This window comes from Talpa occidentalis, unplaced genomic scaffold (genome assembly GCF_014898055.3).
Source record: "Talpa occidentalis isolate TD23 unplaced genomic scaffold, MPIMG_talOcc4v2.1 talOcc4.2, whole genome shotgun sequence".
Taxonomy (NCBI): Eukaryota; Metazoa; Chordata; class Mammalia; order Eulipotyphla; family Talpidae; genus Talpa; species Talpa occidentalis.
Genome location: NW_023602073.1, coordinates 61,620,721 through 61,642,033, shown reverse-complemented (window position 1 = coordinate 61,642,033; position 21,313 = coordinate 61,620,721). Strand labels below are relative to the sequence as shown.

The 21,313-nt window shown below is 36.6% G+C and overlaps 1 protein-coding gene across 2 annotated transcripts in view; it reads left to right on the top strand.

Annotated features, from left to right (window-relative positions):
- KIF6 (kinesin family member 6) overlaps positions 1 to 21,313 on the top strand; it is a 436,358-nt gene that overhangs the window by 93,353 nt on the left and 321,692 nt on the right. For both annotated transcript variants that reach the window (XM_037519645.2, XM_054698762.1), the window contains one exon: positions 10,067 to 10,196. In XM_037519645.2, coding sequence (XP_037375542.2) covers positions 10,067 to 10,196 — 130 coding nt within the window. The remainder of the gene's footprint in view (positions 1 to 10,066; positions 10,197 to 21,313) is intronic.

Genomic DNA, 21,313 nt, shown 5'->3' with positions numbered 1-21,313 from the left:
AAGGAACACTGTCCTTTAGAGGTCAATCTTTCACTTATGCTGCAGACCTCTTTGCATCAACCCCAAACCTGCTTTTTTTTTTTTTTTTGGTGTAAATACTTTGTGTTAAATTTTTGAAGTTATGCTTTTAGATAAAGTTCTTATTCCTTCAGTTTTTATTCCTATCTATTATACTTTACATTTGTGTTTTTCTTCTGGTCCAAATTTCTCATAGTGTTCAGTCTGGCTGACCACCTATTATCTCTCAGCACATATCTAACTCAATATAAGAAGTCAGTCCTAGAAATAACCCAATTAGAAGGAAAAATAGATGTTTCACAAAAGCAAAAGAAGGTAAAATAGGAAATGTTCAGGAACTTTTGTGAAGAAATTTTGGGTACGGGATATAAGAATAGAGATTAAGGGAGAGCTATTAATCTGGTACTGGTGAGAAGTATGAAGATATCAGTTCTTGCCACATTAATATAGACACTCAGTGAAATTCAAGCAAAATCTTAAAGACTTGGATAAACATAGATAAACAGAGTTTATCTGAAGGGATAAATAACCAAGAAGAGAAAGAAATGTTAGAAAAATAAAGAGCAGAGGGAGGACTAATAACAAATAAGGTAAAAATGCTAATAACAAAGATTGTGTTATGCCATTTTAAAATTAGATGAAAAAGAAAGAACAGATAAACCAGAATCAAATCCTATACCATGTTATTACTAAGTGTAGAGGGAAGAGTTATGCAGTCAGTGGGACTGAACACTTTGTTAGTAAATTAACTAACAGTTGCTCAACTTACAGAGGCTTAAACAAATACTCTGTCCTTTGGTAGAGGGATTACTGTGGAAGTTCCAGGCTGCCATAAAGACTTTATTGTTTGGCTGAGCCATTCTTAGCGGGGTTTAGTCCTCATTCAAAATGACTCCTTACCTTCAGCATCACATCCACCTGTGGAAGTAAAAGAAGAGGAAGCCAACTGAGGTTGCGCCTTTAACAGTCTTTCCCAGAAACGCTGTTCATTGACTTTTGCTTATCACTGGCCAGAGATATATCATAGCCATTCCTAGTTGCAAGAGAGCCTGGGGAAGTCTAGTGTATTTTCAAATAATTCCCTGAATAAAATCAGAGGCTAAATGTTAGGTGAAGGGGAGGAGAGATGCCATGTCAGTAACCAGCATTCTGAGCCACAGTTAAGTGTTTTGGGAGAAAAATCCATGTAAATTCCTCACTGCCTTACTTGTGAACATATCTTAAAAATAGTAAAGGAAAAGTTATCATCCTCAATATTAAAGGATATAACATGGATGCTTTTATAATTTCACTGCAAATCTGCAAAATATGCCTAAGAAATTCACTTGAAGAAAAATTTTCAGCATGCCAATGTCCTTATGATGGTACTGTTGGAAATTTTTTCAACTTTAAAATTTTTTCAGACTTTTTCACAAGAAGCATGTTTACTTTGTTACTTGAAGCATTAATAAAGTTTATTTTAAAATGAAAATAAAAGCAAGAAATCTCGAAACTTGTCAAATGCAATCAGATATATGTAGAAATTATAAGTGATTTACCTGGCAGAGGAAATGGTTTGGTTTTCCAACATTAAATTCCCTTGCCTCTAGATCTGTCTTTCTCTACAATTTCCCCAAATGTGGGAGCCATCTGTCTGTTGGTAGTTATAAATTGATACTGTTTGGTGATGGGAAAAGCTCGCCTCATTTAATAGAATACAGGAGGTGATCTTACCAATTTATTAGCATTCTAAAATTTTATCATATTTGGATATAATTTTGGAATAAAAGAAATGAAAATGTTTCCAATATATGTGCTTAATCTTAGTGAAAGAATTAAACGATAGTAACCAATAAATAAATGAGTATAAATAACCATCTGTGAGAAAAGTGTTTGTTCCCCTACACATTAATTGCACTTAGTATGGTTCTGGTCTTGCATGTCATGGATGAAAACTCTTTTGTTTTGCTTTTGCATTTCCATAGCAGTAGCCAACACCTTCCAGTTCTGTGTCTTCTTTCGGTGATGACAGTTTTCCTAGCATATGGAAGCAGAAATATAGAAAGCAGAAGCTTCTTGAAATGTGAAGCTATTTCCATATTGGCACTAGATATCCCTGAGTCTCATACGATGCATTACAGATACATTAAACAATTCAGTCCCTTCATTATTTCTATTTTATTCCTTTCCAGATAGGGAATAAATCATCTACAGGATTTAGCACCTCTGAAATGGCAGAGCTGTGTTAATAGCATGACCTCAGGGTATTAAGTTCTTTGAGAAATTAAATGAATCAAGGTTAAGTCAAATAATGTAATTTAGCAACATAAATAGAAATAATAATATTTAGAAAATTAGAAACAATAATATTTAGGAGAAGATATTTACCAATTTATGTGAAAGAAATTAATATGAATAACAAAGCAAGATTTCACAATGATCACTCAGAATATTTTACAACTTTGAATTTGGACTTGTTCCTTTTCTGATAAAGTACCTCACTTGTTGCTATACAATATTTCTCTTTTTAAGTCTTAATTTTTTTACAGCGGTTTTGAGTTTATAAAGAAATTGAGAGGAAGATATTTTGCAGGGTTTTTTTATTACAGATATTTTCCATATTCCACCTACCCCCATGTATGCCTAACTTTCCCATTATTAACATCATGTACCACAGTGATACATTTGTTACTACACTGCACATCAGAATCACCCAAAGTTCATAGTATCCCTTACCTTTTATTCTTGGTGTAAATTCCATGGGTTTGGACAAATGTGTAACATATTCATTGTTATGGGTATATTTTTATATATAAAATATTATGACATCATAGAGTTTTCACTGCCCTAAAAGTCATCTCTACTCTGCCTAGTGATCTCTTCCTATCTTTACCCTCCGGCAATCACTGATCATTTTACTGTCATCATAGTTTTGCCTTTTCTTGAATGTTATGTTATTGGAATCATACAATATAGAGCCTTTTCAGGATGGTTTCTTCCACTTAGAAATATGCATTTATACATATGAATATGCAAAGTTTCCTCCATGTGTTTCCCTGGCTAGATCATTCATTTTTAGTGCTGAATAATATTCCATTGTTTGGCTGTACCACAGTTTGCTTACAAACGGGCATGTTAGTTGCTTCCAAGTTTTGGAAATTATAAATAAATACCCACATGCAGGTTTTTGTGCAGATATGTTTTCAGTTCCCTCAAGTAAATACCAAGGAGTGTGATTGCTAGATTCTAATGAGAATATGTTAACTTTTGTAACAAACTGCCAAACTGTCTTCCAAAGTGCATGTACTACTTTGTATTCCTGGGCAATGAATGAGAGTTCCTACTGATATAATCATGTGATTTTCCTTTCTTAGGCTATTGATGTAATGGATTATATAAATTGAATTTTGAGTGTTAAATTAGCCTTCTATTCCTGTTATAAATCGCAATGATTTGGATATGTAATCCTTTTTATACATGGTTGGATTTGATTTGCTAATATTTCATTGAATATTTTTGCATCTGTGTTCATGAGAGATATTGGTCTGTAATGTTCTTGTGTTGTTTTTATCCATTTTGGTATTAGGGTAATATTGAACTCATAGAATGAGTTAGAAAGTATTCCTTCTGCTTCTATTCTCTAAAAGAGATTGTGAAGAATTGGTATAATTTCTTTCTTAAATATTTGCTATAGAACTTGATATTCAGTAGGTTAAATTACCTTAATTTCCAAAATGTCATCTGATTATCTATATTCTTCACTATCAGTAAGAAGATATGTTAGAGAAATATGTTAGATAAAACTAGAAAGAAAAGACATTTGTCAAAATAGTAGAGTTTTCAAAACATTGCAATAGTGGCTATATGTAAAAATTAGCCATTACTTTTGTCCCAAACTGTCTAGGTTAAGACCACACAAAAAAAATGTATTGCTGGTTTGTAAAATTTTCTCAGGGGATATGTGTCAACTGTTTATATTTTATAACAGAAAAAATCATTTAGATTTTCAATCAATATGAAAAAAATCTACATTTGAAATTGTTTAAATGTAAGAAGGAGGGCATCCCTTACGTACTTCCCCTAAAATTTTAAGTTTCTCTTTTCACAAATCTCTATCACAGATAGCTTTTGAGACTGTATGTTGAAGTAGGAAGAAAGGAGGTTGAAAACCACTGAACTAAAGAATATTCTCTGTATTGAAATGAATAGTGGCACTGTGTTTATAACATATGAAACATACCCAGACATTTAGAAAAGACTGGTGAGCTCTCTCCCATTTCAGCAAGCCTGCCTGCTATTATTATTGCTCTAAGTCAAGGTAACTAGACAGGGCTACCTCTAATCTATAGGGCACCTTCATGTGAATCATTAAAAGGCACCCTTGCCACCTGTTGGAAGTTTTTTTGTAATATGCTAGTTTTGTTAGAGGGCACTTACTGCCCTCTGACAGACATTTGTCATAATAAATATACAAATCCATAATGTGAATTATACCCTGCACAAACACATGGGGCATTTGCAAGTAAGAAAAAAAAAAAAACGGAAATCTCCTTAGTAACATTTGTCTATAACATGAAAATGAGAAACCAGTTCATTGCCACAACTCCTGGGAAGTTCCTGTTCAGCAAATTGGTGGTGTTGGAATGTTATAGAGATAGGATGTGGAATGAAGAGGTGTTCTTTCATTGATGGTTTCTATTATTGAGAACAAGAGCTTGGCTATTGCTCTTTGTATGTCTTCCAGGCAGTTAGGAAGAGTCCACAAATTCCAACTACTTAGCCAAGTGGAAAAGATTCTCTGTTTACAGAGAAAACACAAAGCTTGCTTCTGACCCATCATTAAGCAGACTGAGTATACTTAGCAGAACTTTTCCACTTAGGTGTCCAAGTTAAGGCTATCAATGACTTTTTGCTTGAAATCTAAACATTTTAGAAACATTTTGTAGGGAAAACTATCCACGGCCCCTTTCAAAAATAATCAAATAAATAGTTTTGGGGGTTTCTAACTTGCAATTAGGATATTTATTTAAGAAACACTAATAAAGTCTTTGCTCAAACCCATAAAAAGTATAGTCACAATCAACTGGAAGACTAAGGATTCAGGAAATAGCTATTGATTTGTGAGGGGATGGATGGGAGAAAGGGCCAGGGAAGGAAGCAGCTTGATGAAAAAGTGTGGCTAATGGTTCTAATTTCCTCCAATTTTGAAAAATCATTCTACCAGCAGGGGATTACAGGACATTCTCACTTCCATATTAGTCCACTTAGGCAAGAGGTAATAAGTATGCAGGCAAGACTTCGGCTAGGTTTCTCTGAGCAAAGGCAGCAGGATGGGTGGGGCACACATTGACTGCAAGGCTTAGTGCAAAAGAGATTTTCAATGAGGGCAGACAGGGCAATAAGGAAAGTCCAAAGCCTCGTGCCCAAGGGGTTGGGTAGAAACCAGAAAAAGAATCTGAAGAGAACTGGCAAGAAAGACCCTGATTGGAAAAAGTTATACCACAGGATTTTCCAGAAAGATGCCAGAGGTGGAGCCTTTTATGGGGTGCCCACAGATGAGTGCTATCCAGGGAGAGAGCAGTGGAAGCAGCCAAACTAGTTTGGATACCAATCTGCCTTTTTTATTTTTTATTTTTTTTTTACTTTTCAAAATCTCCATAGGCCAGAAATCAGAAAATAGTGAGGAAACATTATCAAAAAAGAGTCAGAGAAATGCTTAGTGATAGGCTGCAAAAACAGCTGAAAGCTCTACACAGAAAAACTGGAGGCATGTGCAAATTGTATTTGATAAAAATGACAAAGTTGTACAAGTACCTGGAAGTAAATATAGAAGTATAGTAGTTCTGATGTAGCCCCATTGGAGATCAAAGGCTTTGAATAATTAAGAGGGAGAAAGCAGCTTAGTCAAAGGCCACTGATGACATTTCACAAACACTTTTTATCACATGAGTCTGACTAGACTATATAAATATGATCCTAAACCAGTGACACATTTGGTTGTATAATACGTGAACTCTCTTAGAATTCCATACTTGCTTTCCTGCATTTTTTATTTCAATGGAGTAATGGTGATACAGTATGTAGATATAGATAGATAGATAGATAGATAGATAGATAGATAGATAGATAGATAGATAGATAGATATGGTATGTCTTTATTATCACTTGGATTTTTTTTAAGTTTAGCAAGGATATAAACCTCTTTAGATGCTTAAGTAGATCCATAATCCCAGTTAAGCTTTAGTTATTATGGCAATGAATGGCTTCATTTACCTATCAGCTGTATGATAAGAGGTAGTAAAGAAATTTCCCATGGAAGAACAGGCTTATAAAAACTCACAGTAACCTTGCCTGTTAGTATATGTGGTTAGGGAGGAACTTCAGTGACAACCAATAAGATGAATAAATTTCCCCTTTGGGCTTGAGACAGAGCTGGGTAGAAAGTAAAATTGGACCACCATAAACTAAAGAATGAAACTAGACCACTGCCTCACACCATGCACAAAAATCAACTCAAAGTGGATAAAAGAACTGAACATAAGACCTGAAACCATAAAATATATAGAAGAAAATATAGATAAAACACTATAAGACATATAACACTACAAAATCAGTAAGATCTTTAAAGACTCATTTCCCAAAGTAAAGAAGTGAAGGAAAAAAAATGAATAGCTGGGACAACATCAAACTGAAAAAAAACTTCTACACAGCAAAAAAGACATTAACCAAAACAAAGAGACACTCTACTGATTGGGAGAAAATTTTTGCACTCCATACAATAAGGGACTGATCACAAAGATATACAAAGAACTCCCATGACTCAACAAAAACAAAGTAAACAACCCAGTCAAGAAATGGGCAGAAGAATTAAAAGACATTTCTCCAAAAAGAAAATGCAAAGGCCAACAGGCATGTGAAAAAATGCTGACCATCCCTCATAATCATGGAAATGCAAATTAAAATCACAATGAGATACTACCTTATACCAGTAAGAATGGCACATCTTAAAAAAACTAGCAGCAACAAATGTTGGTGAGGATGTCAAGAAAAAGGAACTCTCCTGCATTGCTGGTGGGAATGCAAACTGGTCTAACCACTATGGAAAGCTATATGGAGATTCTTCAGACTACTAAAAATGGAGCTACCATATGACCCAGCAATTCCACTCCTAGGAATCTACCCAAAGGACACAAAGACATTAAATCAAAAGGATACCTGCACCCCTATGTTTATTGCAGCACTATTTATAATAGGTAATACCTGTAAACAACCAAATGCCCAAAAATAGATGACTGGATCAAGAAGATGTGGTACATATAAACAGTGGAATACTATTCTGCAATCAAAAAAGATAAACTCATGCCATTCACAGAAACATGGATGGAGCTAGAAGGGATTATGCTCAGTGAAATAAGTCAGAAGGAAAAAGAAAATTACCAGATGGTTTCACTTATAGGAGGAATATAGAGGAACCAAATAAGGGATCAGGGAAAGAAATAAAAATGAAAAATACAACACAACAATGCAAAAATAAGCAGGCAACTATAAGTCAGAGATATCCTGCAGGGGAGAGGGAGTGAGAGGGATCAAAATGAGGGTGGAAAGAGCACAAGGGACTATGGTGACTATGGTGCACAGATAAATTGGTGGTGGATATTCTATGGAAACTACACCTGAGAAAAGAAAGCAAACACTGTAAAAAAAATGATGAGATATGATATATATATATATATATATATATATATATATATAATTAAAAAGGGGGAAAAAAGAAAGTAAAGATAAAAAACCAGAAACTCCTCCCTGTGTGTTTGCCTTTTAGGATGATTCAAGATGAAGTCAATCACTTTTGACTTTGCACACTAAAATCACCTGGATCTTTTACAAATTCTAATACCTAGACCATGCCCTAGAATAACTAAATCAGATCTTCTAAGGGGGAGCCTGGCACTTGTGTTTTATTTAAGTTTCGTGCATCTCGGATAAGAAAAAATACAGGGGCTGACAGATTTTTGTTACCCGGTAACAGTCATTGTATCCTCCTCTTTGAGTCATTTCTCGCTGACTCACCACTCCTTTTTCTGAACTTGCACAGGATGGTATTGTACCTGACTTGGTCTTACACCTGTATCATAAATGATTTGCCTTAGAGAATTTGTTTTCATCTTTCTGCTGAAAAGATAAAACTCTCTTCTTACTTTTAATGTGGCATCTCATCATTTATTTCATGTCTTTATCTTCCTCCCAGTATTATTTAATTCACCTTTAAGCCCTAGTATCTGTGGATTTAGAAAGAATTCTGACTTCTCTATCCTTAGAGATTAAATTTAGGCAAACGTTCTCAAATGCTGCAGAAGGATCTTGGTGAAAATAAAGTTTAAGGAATAAAGGGACTTCCTAAAAATAGAACACAACTCATCCATTTCAGTTAGAAATGCCTTCATGTTTTCCAGGCGTTTTTTAACTCAGAAGCATTTTTAATAAGCTCACTTATGAATCTTGTTGAAAAATAAATAAAATGCACTTGTTTTCATTAAGGGAAGAAATCTTTTTCCATCTTAGTTGGTATTGTTAAAGGAGACAAAAAGGAGTCCAAAACTTGGCTCAGGGACACATTATTAGTGACATATTGGTCACAGATGTGCCTGGAGAGCTGTATTTTTTCCCTGTAATTAGTATTTTAAGTGCCCACAAATTACATATGAAAGTCCAGATAACCTCCTTACAAAAGGGAAAGTTGAGAGCAAAGAAAGATTGTATTTGCTAATTCTTTATTTTGAAGGTCTTCTAACTTGTTTTTATAGACAGGTGACACATGTCCACTTACTAGTCACAGTTTTAAAGGTGAAGTGATGCTAGATGATGCTGGCCTTCACTTACTGTCATCAATTCCAAATGTTTTAAACAAGTGTAGATACCAGGAAGTACTCACTGGTGTTATCTGTGATTTATGTTTCCTTTGACACAATTCTCAAGAAAGTCAGGAAGAGAAAGCTTAAGAGGCAAAAAGAAATTCTCTAGTAGCTGCACTATTTAAATCTATAGTCCTTTGAAACAGAGTATGAGGAGATTGGCCAAATTGTGTTTGGTTGCAGAAAGTTCTAAGAGGACTTTAAGGTGACTGTTGACAGACAGCCCTGGAAACAGGGTTAGGAGTTACGGAGTGGGAAGGGGGGGATCATGTTGGCACATGATGCCAGGTTAAAAAGTTACCTAATTCCAGACTTAAGGCCCTGACCATGAGGAAGAGATGGAAGGAAATGGTACACTAAAGAGAAAGCATCAGCACACACTGTGAGGCATAAAAACAATAAAAGACTAAAACTTTATTGTAAAACTTATTGAGAAGGTTTCTTACTTTGGTAAGAAAACTAGACAAAGGGGTATTCCCCAGGGATGACAGATGCCTCAGTTTTCATCACGTGTAAGATGATGAGCCAACCAGCTTGAAATGTTTATTTAAATTGAAAATGATTTGAAATTGAACAAAAGGGAAAAAGTATAAGATTTGTGCATTACCCATGTAAGAAATGGAATTATTACAGAAAAAAATGACAGTTTAGTGCCTTGATATATAAGTAGAAGTTTATCTACTTGCATTTTTAATTCAGTGAGAATAAACATTTTAAGATGATTTAGTGATGTGATGATTTTAAAGACAGATGATTTTAAATAAAGAGCTTGTAATATACTTTTTAGCCCCAATACTGTTTGATAGTACTGTCATAGGGATGTCAGTGTTTGATGTAATCCAGTACTGGTGTCTGATGTCTTATTTATTATTTGATTTTATAAGTTCAAGATGTCATATTGTGTAGATTTTTGTTTTTATTTTAAAAATTGGTTTTGCCTGTAGTATAATTTTATTTTATTTTTGTGTTTATTCTCTTCATTGTTGTTAATTAATTTTTTGCGCAGTATTTGATTTCTCCCCTCTGCTGTAGTCCCCATAGTTCTCACAAGGTACTGGGTGTTGTTTAGCTTTTTAAAAATGAACCTGTAAAAAATACTTCATTAATTTTCATTCTAGAGGTACTTACCTTATTTTTATTGATTTCCACTTCCTTAGAAAAGTGACAATATTGGAGGACCCTGATCAGAACATTCATCTGAAAAACTTGTCCCTTCACCAGGCAACCACAGAGGAAGAAGCTCTGAACCTGCTTTTTTTAGGAGACACTAACAGAATGATTGCAGAGGTAATAAACACTTCTTCACAAGTTGTTTTTTCATGTTATAAGAAAATAGAATTTTAGGGACAGCAAAGAACTTAAAAATAATCTTGTCCAAATCTCATGGTACAAATAATGATACCTACATCTGAAAAGCGAGGAGACTTTCCTGAGGTCATCCAGCTAGTTAGTGAGTGGGAACTGAAATCTAAATTCCTAATTTTTATACATTTTTCCTTTTATGTTTTATCTTTTTAATTTTTATTGAGGTAATATTGACTTACATCATTGCATATGATTGGAGGTATAGGTTCATATTCCTTCAGATGTATGTTACCACACCACATCCACCACCAACGCACCCATAATCCTCCATCATAGTCACTTGGTCCCCTCTGCCCTTTATATCCCATCCCTTACACTCCAATATTTCTGGTATTCTCAATTCTACGGTCAGAATTTTAGAGTTGGTTTTGGATTGCTTTTGTCTGTTCCTTTGTTTTGTTTTTCTATATTCCACATGTGAGTAAAATCATTTGGTATTTGTCTTTCTCCTTATGACTTATTTCACTTAGCATAATGCCCTCCAGTTTCATCTGTGTTGCCACAAATGGCAAGATTCAATGTTATACAAATTGGTTTCCAGCTAACCAACACAACTCATTAAATATCTTAATTATAGAAATTTTTGGGTAATTTTCAAAATTGAAAAACATAGACTTCTTTCTTCCTAACCTCAAATCATCCATATACTGTCATTTGCTTACATACATGTTCATGTATTTAGTGAATTAATATTTATAAAGCATTTAGAATGATGCATGGAACACAGGAAGTGCTCTATACAGTTGTGACTATTATTGCCTGATCTGGGAATACCATCATTGTGTGTAGTATAAGTATTCTTCAGTACAATGTTTGGAACATACTTGTACTGATAAGTATTCATTGTGAATTTGACAGTCAAACTTAACTGGGCACCTATGTTTTACCTTGGAAACCTAGACAGGAGCCAGGATTGACCCAGATTGGACAAGGGTCCCTAACTTCAAACAGTTACTGATCAGAGATGGAGTCATGAGACTCTCATCAGTGACACCGAGGTGACAGAAATGGAGTTGCAGTGGTGGCAGTGCTGTGTGGACTGTCCTTCAAATGAACAGTCTACTCTTAATCACTGGTAATTTTCTTTTTAAATGATGCTTCCAGAGTTGTGTTTTACCCTGGCTCTAATAACAAACAGTAAGTGAGGACAGCAAGCTTGTAGGATAAGTAGTTTAAAAAAGTCTCTTATCATTTGACCTTTTTTCCTGCCCAATTTCTACCTTCTGGATGCACTATCTTAGATAAAAGATAAATAAATGAAAACAATGACAAGGATGCCCACTATCACCGTAACTATTCCACATAGTATTGAAAGTGCTAGCTTGAGCGATTTGGCAAAATAAGACTAAAACTGAGTCCAAATTGGAAAAGACTATATAAAGCTATCATTATTTGAGATGACATGATAATATACATAAAAACTCTAAAGACTACACTAAAACACTTTTATTTTTTTTTTTTTTTTTTTTTTTAAGTTAATTATTTATTTATTTATTTTTTTTTTTTTAAATATTAAATTTTATTTTTATATTCCCCCATACAATTGCAAACGCCCCATTCTGACCCCAATCCTTCCCCTCCCGCCCCCCCCCCCCAAAAAGTGTCTCTGGTTCATAGTTTTTTTGTTGATTTTGATTTTCACTTTCTTATATTCATTTTCCTGGTCCCTTATTTAAGTTTTCTAGATTCCTGCTATGAGTGAGACCATCCGGTATTTTTCTTTTTCTTTTTGGCTTATTTCGCTGAGCATGATCCCTTCCAGTGCCATCCATGTTGCTGCAAATTGCATGTGTTTATCTTTTTTGAATGCTGAGTAATATTCCATGGTATATATGTACCACATCTTCTTGATCCAGTCATCTATTTTTGGGCATTTGGGTTGTTTCCAAAGCTTAGCTATTGTAAACAGTGCTGCTATAAACATAGGAGTGCAGGTGCTCTTTGGAATTGATGTTTCTGTGTCCTTTGGGTAAATACCTAGGAGTGGAATTGCTGGATCATATGGAAGCTCTATGTTTAGTAGGTCCAGAAATCTCCACACAGCTCTCCATAGTGGTTGGACCAGTTTGCACTCCCACCAACAGTGCACAAGAGTTCCTTTTTCTCCACATCCTCGCCAACATTTGTTGTTGCTAGTTTTTTTAATATGTGCCATTCTCACTGGTGTGAGATGGTATCTCATGGTAGTTTTGATTTGCATTTCCCTGATTACAAGTGATGTTGAACATTTTTTCATATGTCTGTTGGCCATTTGCATTTCCTCTTCAGAGAAGTTTCTTTTTAGCTCTTCTGCCCATTTTTTGACTGGATTATTTTCTTTGTTGTTGCTGAGTCTCATCAGCTCTTTGCAGATTTTTGTGATCAGTCCTTTATCATTAGTGTTGGGTGCAAAAATGTTCTCCCAGTTGGTGGGGTTTCTCTTTGTTTTTGTTATTGTCTCTTTTGCTGTGCAGAAGCTCTTTAATTTGATGTAGTCCCAGCTGTTTATCTTTCTCTTCACTATCACTGCTTTGGGTGATGTGTCTGTAAAGATGTCTTTGATGTGCAAATCCCGTAGTGTTTCGCCTATATTTCCTTCTATGTATTTTATGGTTTCAGGTCTTATGTCTAGTTCTTTAATCCATTTTGAGTTGATTTTTGTGTATGGTGTGAGGTAGTGGTCAAGCTTCATTCTTTTGCATGTAGCGACCCAGTTTTCCCAGCACCATTTATTGAACAAACTTTCTTTGCTCCAATGCATAGTCTTTGCTCCTTTGTCAAAGATTAGTTGACCATAAATCTGTGGGTTTATTTCTGGATTTTCTATTCGATTCCATTGGTCTGTATGTCTGTTCTTGTTCCAATACCATGCAGTTTTGATGATTATGGCTTTGTAGTATAGTTTGAAGTCTGGGAGTGTGATGCCTCCATTTCCTTCTTTTTTTTTCAGTAGAGCTTTGGCTATTCGGGGTTTTTGGTGATTCCATATGAATTTCATCAATAATTGTTCTATTTCTTTGAAGAATGCCATTGAGATTTTGATTGGAATAGCATTGAATCTGTATATTGCTTTTGGTAGGATGGCCATTTTAATAATGTTTATTCTTCCAATCCATGAGCAGGGGATGTCTTTCCATTTCTTTGTGTCTTCTTCTATTTCTTTTAACAGTGTTTTATAGTTTTCTTTGTATAGGTCCTTTACCTCTTTTGTTAGATTTATTCCCAAATATTTGATTTTTTTTGTTTCGATAATAAAAGGGGTGGTTTTTTGATTTCTTCTTCTTCAGATTTATTGTTTGTGTATAGGAAGGCCACTGACTTTTGCGTGTTGATTTTGTATCCTGCCACTTTACTGAATTGATTGATGAGTTGAATTAGTTTTTCTGTGGAGATTTTGGGGTTCTCTATGTATATTATCATATCATCTGCAAATAGTGATAGTTTGACTTCTTCTTTTCCTATTTGGATTCCTTGGATGTCTTTCTCTTGTCTTATTGCTCTGGCTAGGACTTCCAGTATTATATTGAAAAGCAGTGGTGAGAGTGGACATCCTTGTCTTGTTCCAGATCTTAATGGAATTGCTTTCAGCTTTTCACCATTGAGAATGATACTGGCTGTTGGCTTGTCATAGATGGCCTTTATGATGTTGAGGTATGTTCCTTGTATCCCAAGAATTTCAAGGGCTTTTATCATGAATGGGTGTTGCACTTTGTCGAAAGCTTTCTCAGCATCTATTGATATTATCATATGGTTTTTATATTTCTTTTTGTTGATGTGTTGGATAACGTTGATTGATTTTCGGATGTTAAACCATCCTTGTGCCCCTGGAATGAATCCAACTTGGTCGTGGTGAATTATCTTATGGATACATTGTTGGATTCTGATAGCTAAAATTTTATTGAGGATTTTTGCATCAGTGTTCATTAGGGAGATTGGCCTGTAGTTTTCCTTTTTTGTGTTGTCCTTATTCGGTTTTGGTATTAGTGTAATATTGGCTTCATAGAACGTGTTTGGTATTGTCCCTTCCTTCTCAATTTTTTGGAAGAGTTTGTGAAGGATAGGCACTAATTCGTCTCTGAATGTTTGGTAGAATTCATTTGTAAATCCATCAGGTCCTGGGCTTTTGTTTTTGGGGAGGTTTTTAATTACCATTTCAATTTCGCTGCTTGTAATTGGTCTGTTTAGGTGTTCTATTTCTTCTTTATCTAGCTTTGGGTGATTGTAGAGTTGTAGGAATTTGTCCATCTCCTCTAGATTGTTGAACTTGTTTCCATATAACTGTTCATAGTAGTTACTGATTATTCTTTTGATTTCTGCTGTGTCCGTTGTGATTTCTCCTCTTTCATTTATGATTCTGTGTATTTGTGCTTTCTCCCTTTTTTCCTTTGTGAGCCTGGCTAGGGGTTTGTCTATTTTATTTATTTTTTCAAAGAACCAGCTCTTGGTTTCATTGATCTTTTGGATTGTTTTTTTAGTTTCAATTTCATTTATTTCTGCTTTGGTTTTTATTATTTCTTTTCTTCTACTGGTTCTGGGGTTTTTTTGTTGTTCTTTTTCTAGATCTTTGAGCTTCGAGATTAGGTTGTTTCTTTGAGTTCTTTCTTGTTTTTTGATGTGAGCTTCTATTGCTATATATTTTCCTCTTATTACTGCTTTTGCTGCATCCCATACATTTAGGATATTGGTGTCCTCCTTGTCATTCAATTCAAAGAATTTTTTAATTTCTTCTTTGATCTCCTCGTTAGTCCAGTGGTCTTCCAGTAGTGTGGCTTTTAATCTCCATGAGGTAGGATAGTTCCTTGCCTTCTTTTTATGATTTATTTCTAGTTTGATGCCTTCGTGGTCAGAAAAGATGGTTGGTATGATTTCAATCTTGGTGTATCTGTTGATGTTTGTCTTGTGCCCCAGTATGTGATCGATCCTAGAGAATGATCCGTGTGCGCTTGAGAAAAATGTGTACTCCGTTTTTTTGGGGTTTAGTGTTCTATAGATGTCTGTTAAGCCCAAATGCTCTAGGTCCTTATTTAGAGCTTTAGTTTCTTTACTTATTTTTTGTCTTGTTGATCTATCCATTGTTGATAGTGGTGTGTTGAAGTCTCCCACTACATATGTGTTTTCTCTGATGTCTGTTTTCAGAGAGGACAACAGTTGTCTGATATATTTTGGTGCTCTTTCGTTTGGTGAGTATATGTTAATGAGTGTTATTTCTTCTTGAAGTATTGTCCCCTTAATCATAATGTAGTGACCATTGGGGTCTCTTTTTATTTTTTTGAGTTTGAAGTCTGTTTTATCTGATATAAGTATAGCTGTTCCTGCTTTCTTTTTTGGCCCATTTGCTTGTAGGATTGTTTTCCATCCTTTGACTTTGAGCCTATTTTTATCTTTTGTAGCTAAATGTGTTTCCTGGAGACAGCAAAAGGTTGGGTTTTGTTTCTTAATCCAGGCTGCAACTCTGTGTCTTTTTATTGAAGAGTTTAGTCCATTTACATTTAGAGTTAATATTGATATGTTAGCATCTGTATTTGCCATTATGTTTGTCTTTCCTTTGATTTTATTTATTTATTCTTTCAATAACTTTTTTTTTTTTGGTCTTCTTTCGTTGTTATTCGTCCCTCTGAGGTTCTGGCTTTAGGATTCCTTGTAGTATTTTTTGGAGTGGGGGTTTAGTCGCAATGAAATTCCGGAGTTTCTCTTTGTCTGGGAAGGTCCATATTCTTTCTTCATGGAGGAAAGAGAGCTTTGCGGGATAGAGTATTCTTGGTTGGCATCTGTTTTCTTGGAGTCTGTTGACTATGTCCCTCCACTCTCTCCTTGCCCGTAGTGTTTCTTCAGAGAAGTCTGATGTCAGCCTGATTGGTTTTCCTTTGAATGTTATCTGTTTCTTCCCTCTTGTCAGCTTCATTATTTTTTCCTTGTCCTGGATTCTTGGGAGCTTTACTATTATGTGTCTTGCTGTGTTTTTCCTTTCGTCGTGGAAGTTTGGTGTTCTTCTTGCTTCTTGTATATCAATTTTCAGCTCCTTCTTCTCATTTGGGAAGTTCTCTTCAATTATATCCATGAATATTTTCTCTGTTCCTACATCTCTCTCCTCTCCTTCTGGAATTCCTATAACTCTTATATTTCCTTTCCTCATGGAGTCAGGTAGTTCCCGAAGTCTTTCTTCATTCTTTTTCCTTCGTACTTCTCTTTCCTTTTCTGTTTTGGTTCTTTTTATTTCTGTGTCTTCAAGATTACTTATTCGTTCTTCCATTTCATCTATTCTGCTTTCATTGCTTTTCCCAGAGTTCTTTAGTTCCTCCATTAATTCTTTGATCTCCTGCATTTCTCTTACTTCCCTCTTTAGGGACTCAATTTCCTTCTTCTGATCTATCACTTTTTTAATCATGGCAATTTTAAATTCTCTTTCTGGAAGGCTCAGAAGTTCTTCCAAGTTGCTGTCGTTGCAATCTGGGGAGTGGTTTTCTTTTTGTGGTGTGCTTCTTTCCTGAGGAGTTTTTAGGTTGCGTGTGGTTCTTCTACTCCCTACTGTCTGTTTTCTAATTTGTCGTATGCGTTGGGACACTGTGTTGCTTGGACTGACTGACATCTTGGGTGAACTTCTCCGCTCCCCTCTGGCTCTTCCAGGAGCCATCTCTGTCTTCTGGGGGAGCTTTCTGCTGGTTTTAGGCAGTTTTTACTGAAGAAATGTCCCTGTTCTCAAATGGCGAAGCGGGATGCAGTCCCTGCGCCTCCGGTTTCAGGCACACTCTTCTGCGCACCCGGTCTGCCCCGGACGTGGGTGCCTGCTCCCTCTGTGGGCTCAGACTGCTGGTCGGAAGGGGCCTGGAGTGGAATAACTTCCCGGCTGGCCACTGGGTCCTCCAGAAACCTTCTGCCCTTTTCAAGCAGTCTTAAGAATTATGTCCTGTTTTATAGGGTGTTAGTGACTTTTTTTTTCCTGGTCGCTAGGTGGCGCCAGAGATCTCTCCTATTGTCCTTGGGGGGCTGTTTTTCGCCTCCCCCCACCCCGTGGGACAGAGAACAGAGCGGGAATGGTAGGGTACACCTCAACAGCTTTGGGGTGCTGTGTCTGCCTTGTGCCCCACCGTCGTGGAGAACCCACGCCCCGAATTTTCGTGCCCCGGGTCTCAGTTCAAAGCCCTCAGTTCCAGGACGCGGGCTGTAGCCCAGTTCAGTGGCGCGGGAATGCGCCTTTTGCACTGCTCCCGTGCCTGGGCGCCTGGTTCCTGCTCACTCAGGGAGGGACCTTCACCTCAGTGAGGACCTCCGTGCGTCTCCCTGCAAGCCTAGGTCGTCTCCCCGCAAGCCTAGGTCGCAGGCGCGGGGACCTGGGCAGCCGCTATCCAGGTCTGCACTTGCTTTTCAAGCGCGCCGAGCGCCGCGTTTCCGCGCCAGCTTACCGGCAGCCCGGGCTGTGTGTGCGTCTCCCGGGGTCTTTGTTCTTCTCTAATGGCGCCCGGAGCCGTTCGCTCACCGCCGCGGCGGATCCTGCAGGGTTCGCCTCAGCTCCCGTTCACGGGGTGTGGTGGCTGCAATAGTTCCTTTCCGCTCACAGTCCCGCTTGCTGCCTCGTTTGTTCTTGTGGGCCGTTTTGGTTTGTTGTTTCCTCCTCTCCCTAAAACACTTTTAGAAACAATAAATGGCAATCTATAAATCAAAATACAAAAGTCTATTCCTATATTCCATATACAAATAATGAACTAGATGACAAAGAAATCAAGAAAACAATCTTATGTATAGTAGCATCAAACAGTATAAAAAGTCCTAGGAATAAACCTAACAAAAGAAGTAAAATACCTATTCAGTGAAAACTGTAATACAATATTAAAAGAAATAGAAGACACAAAAAATGGGGAGTTATTCCTTCCTCATGGATTGGAAGAATTAACATTGTTAAAATGAACACTTTACTCAAACTGAGAAACACACACACACACACACACACACACACACACATTCAATGCCATCCCTATCAACATTTCAGTGGAATTCTTCAAATAAATAGAAAAACATTCCTGAATTCATATGAACCACAAAACACTATGAAAAGCCTAAACAATCTTGACAAATAAGATGAATGGAAGGATCACATTCACAGACTTCAAACTCGACTGTAAGACTATAGTAATCAAAACAGTATGATTAAAATAGACACAAAGACCCATGTAATAGAATTGATGGTCCATGCTTACATGGACAGATAATCATGATAAAGCAGCCAAGAGTATACAATAGAAAGAAGAAAGTCTCTTCAACAAATGTGTTGGGAAAACTGAACAGCCACATGCCAAAGAAAGAAAATAGACCACTCTCTCACACCATATATAAAAATGAGCACAAAATGGATTGAATATGTGAACGTAAGACCTGAAATAATAAAATAACTAGAAGAAAACATAAGTAGAACACACCATGACATTGACTTCAAAGATGTCTTTACTGACTTATCTTCACTGGCAAGGGAAACAAAAGCAAAAAATAAACTAATGGTACCACATCAAACTAAAATGCTTCTGTACAGTGAAAGAAACTATCATTAAAATGAAAAGACAGCCTACTGAATAGGAGAAAATATTTGCACATTATACATCTGACAAGGAAATAATATCCAAGATCTAAAAAGAACTCATAAAATTCAACAAAAGAGAAAATAACCCAATCAAAAAATAAGCAGAAAAGCTAAATAGACACTTAATCAAAAAGATATACAGGGGCCTCCCAGTTGGCGCAGAGGGTTGAGCACAGCTCTATGAAGCTGTCTGCAGCCTCTGCAGCACCGGTTCGATCCATCCCCAGCCTCCAGGCGAGGATCCCACATGGCGCGCAGACCTCTCCTGCTGCCCGCTGCTCCCCTCAGCAGTGTACTTCAGTCCTTCTGCCTGTTCTGCTCCCTGCTCTGTCTCTGGAGAGTCCTCTCACCCTCCCGCACCTCTGGCCTGTACCCCAGCTCTTGTATAAAAATAAATAAATTATTTTAAAAAAAAGATATACAGATGGCCAAACATGAAAAAAAAAAAAAAAAAAAAAACAAAGGTTTAACATCACTTATCATCAGGGAAATGCAAATCAAAACCACGATAAGCTACCAATCCACACTATATAAAAAAAGACCAGAAACAAGAAATACTGGCCTAAGATGTGGAAAAAAAGGTGCCCACTTATACTGTGGTGGGGCTGTAAACTCGTCCAGCTAGTATGGAAAGCGTGTAGAGGTTCCTCAAAAGACTAAAAATGGATCTGCCATACAACCCAGCAATGCCACTCTCTGAGTAGCTATCTAAAGAACACAAAATCACTAATTTGAAAGGAAACCTGCACTCCTACATTTATTGTGTCAGTATTTATAATACACAAGATATGGAACAACCAAACACAGGTAAGTGGATTAAGATGTGATGCACACATACACACACACACCAGAATACTACTCGGTAATATAAAAAAATAAACTCAGGCCATTTGTGGCACTATGGATGGAGCCATAAGGGATTATGCTAAACAAAATAAGCCAGAAGGAGAAAGATAATACCAAATGGTGTCAATTATTTATGGAATATAGAGAAACCAAATAAAGGGTCAAAGACAAACTTTAAAACCTACCTTTGAAAGCTGAGAGTAGACCTGAAGCATCCAGGAAACAGGGGATGGAACTAGAAGGGATTATGCTGGATGAAGTAAGACTGAAGGAGAAAATCAAATACTGGATGATTTCACTTTTATGTGGAGTATTATAGAAACAAAATAAAGGAACAGACGAAACTAAACCGAAAAACCGGGCCTCCCTGCTGGCGCAAGGGCTAAGCACAGCACTGTGAAGGTATCCACAGCCTCTGCAGCAGGAGTTCGATCTGCCAGCCAGGGAGCAACCCACATGGTGAAGCAGACCTCTCCGGTCTCACCCACTGCTCCCCTTAGCAGTGTATTTCAGTCAGTCTGCCTGTTCTGTTCCCCACTCTGACTCTGGTGAATCCTTTTAGCCCCCTCACCTCTGGCCTGTACCCCAGTTCTTGTATGCATAAATAAATAAATCTGAAAAAAAATCTGAAAAACTCTAGAAATATGACTGGAATTGAGGCTACTAGACGGAGTGGAGATCAAATTGAGGAGGGGCCCTAGTTGTTTGTAGTGGAGGATTATGGGTGCCTTGGTGGGTGAGTTGTGGTAACATCCATCTGAAAAGGTGAGAACATATACTCCTAAGTCATATACAGTGTTGTAAGCCAATGATACATCAATTGAAAAAAAGGAAACCAAATTCATATAGTGAAACATGGTGTTGACATTTATTCTTGTGTTGGGCCCATAGTTTCATTGTTGGTACCATTTCTGTAATAAACTAACTTTTATAAGTTGAATTTATGTTCCACATATAATATGGACCTGAGGACATTTAAATTATTTTCATTTAAATAAATGAGATAGTACTAAATTTTAGTTTATCCTGTTTTGCTATATGGTGTTTCGTGTGTTGTATTTGTATTTTGTTGCAACATTTTTCCCACGTGTTCATCCATGATGCTGTCATTTGCCATTATAATTGAAGATTAAGAAATAAAGGTAGATGGAGGAGGATGGAGCCGGAAGGAATTATTCTAAGTGAAATAAGTCAGAAGAAAAAAGATTAATACTGGATAGTTTCAGTTATATGTGAAATATAGAGAAACCAAATAAAGGGTCAGGAAAAAGACAAAACTTGAAGCTGACCATTGAGCTGAGGCATATGGCAGGGGAGGGGGAATGGATGTGTCGAAACAGGGTAGGAAGAGCACAAGGTGACTATGGTGATGGATTGCAGGTGCAATGGTGATAGGAGAACTACAGAAACATACTGAAGGGGAGAAATCAAATACTGTCCAAAAATTAACAAAGATGTACAAAAATAACAAAGTTAATTATAAAAAGAAGTCAGGAGCATAATGAAAGTTTTACCATGCCCCACTAAAAATCCTGTTTCTCCATCCATAGTTGAGTAAACAGCAAACTAAGACATACAGGGAATAGATGGGTCCTGCCAAACAACAGACTGAAAAAAAGGAAAAGTATCAGTAGATACATAAAAA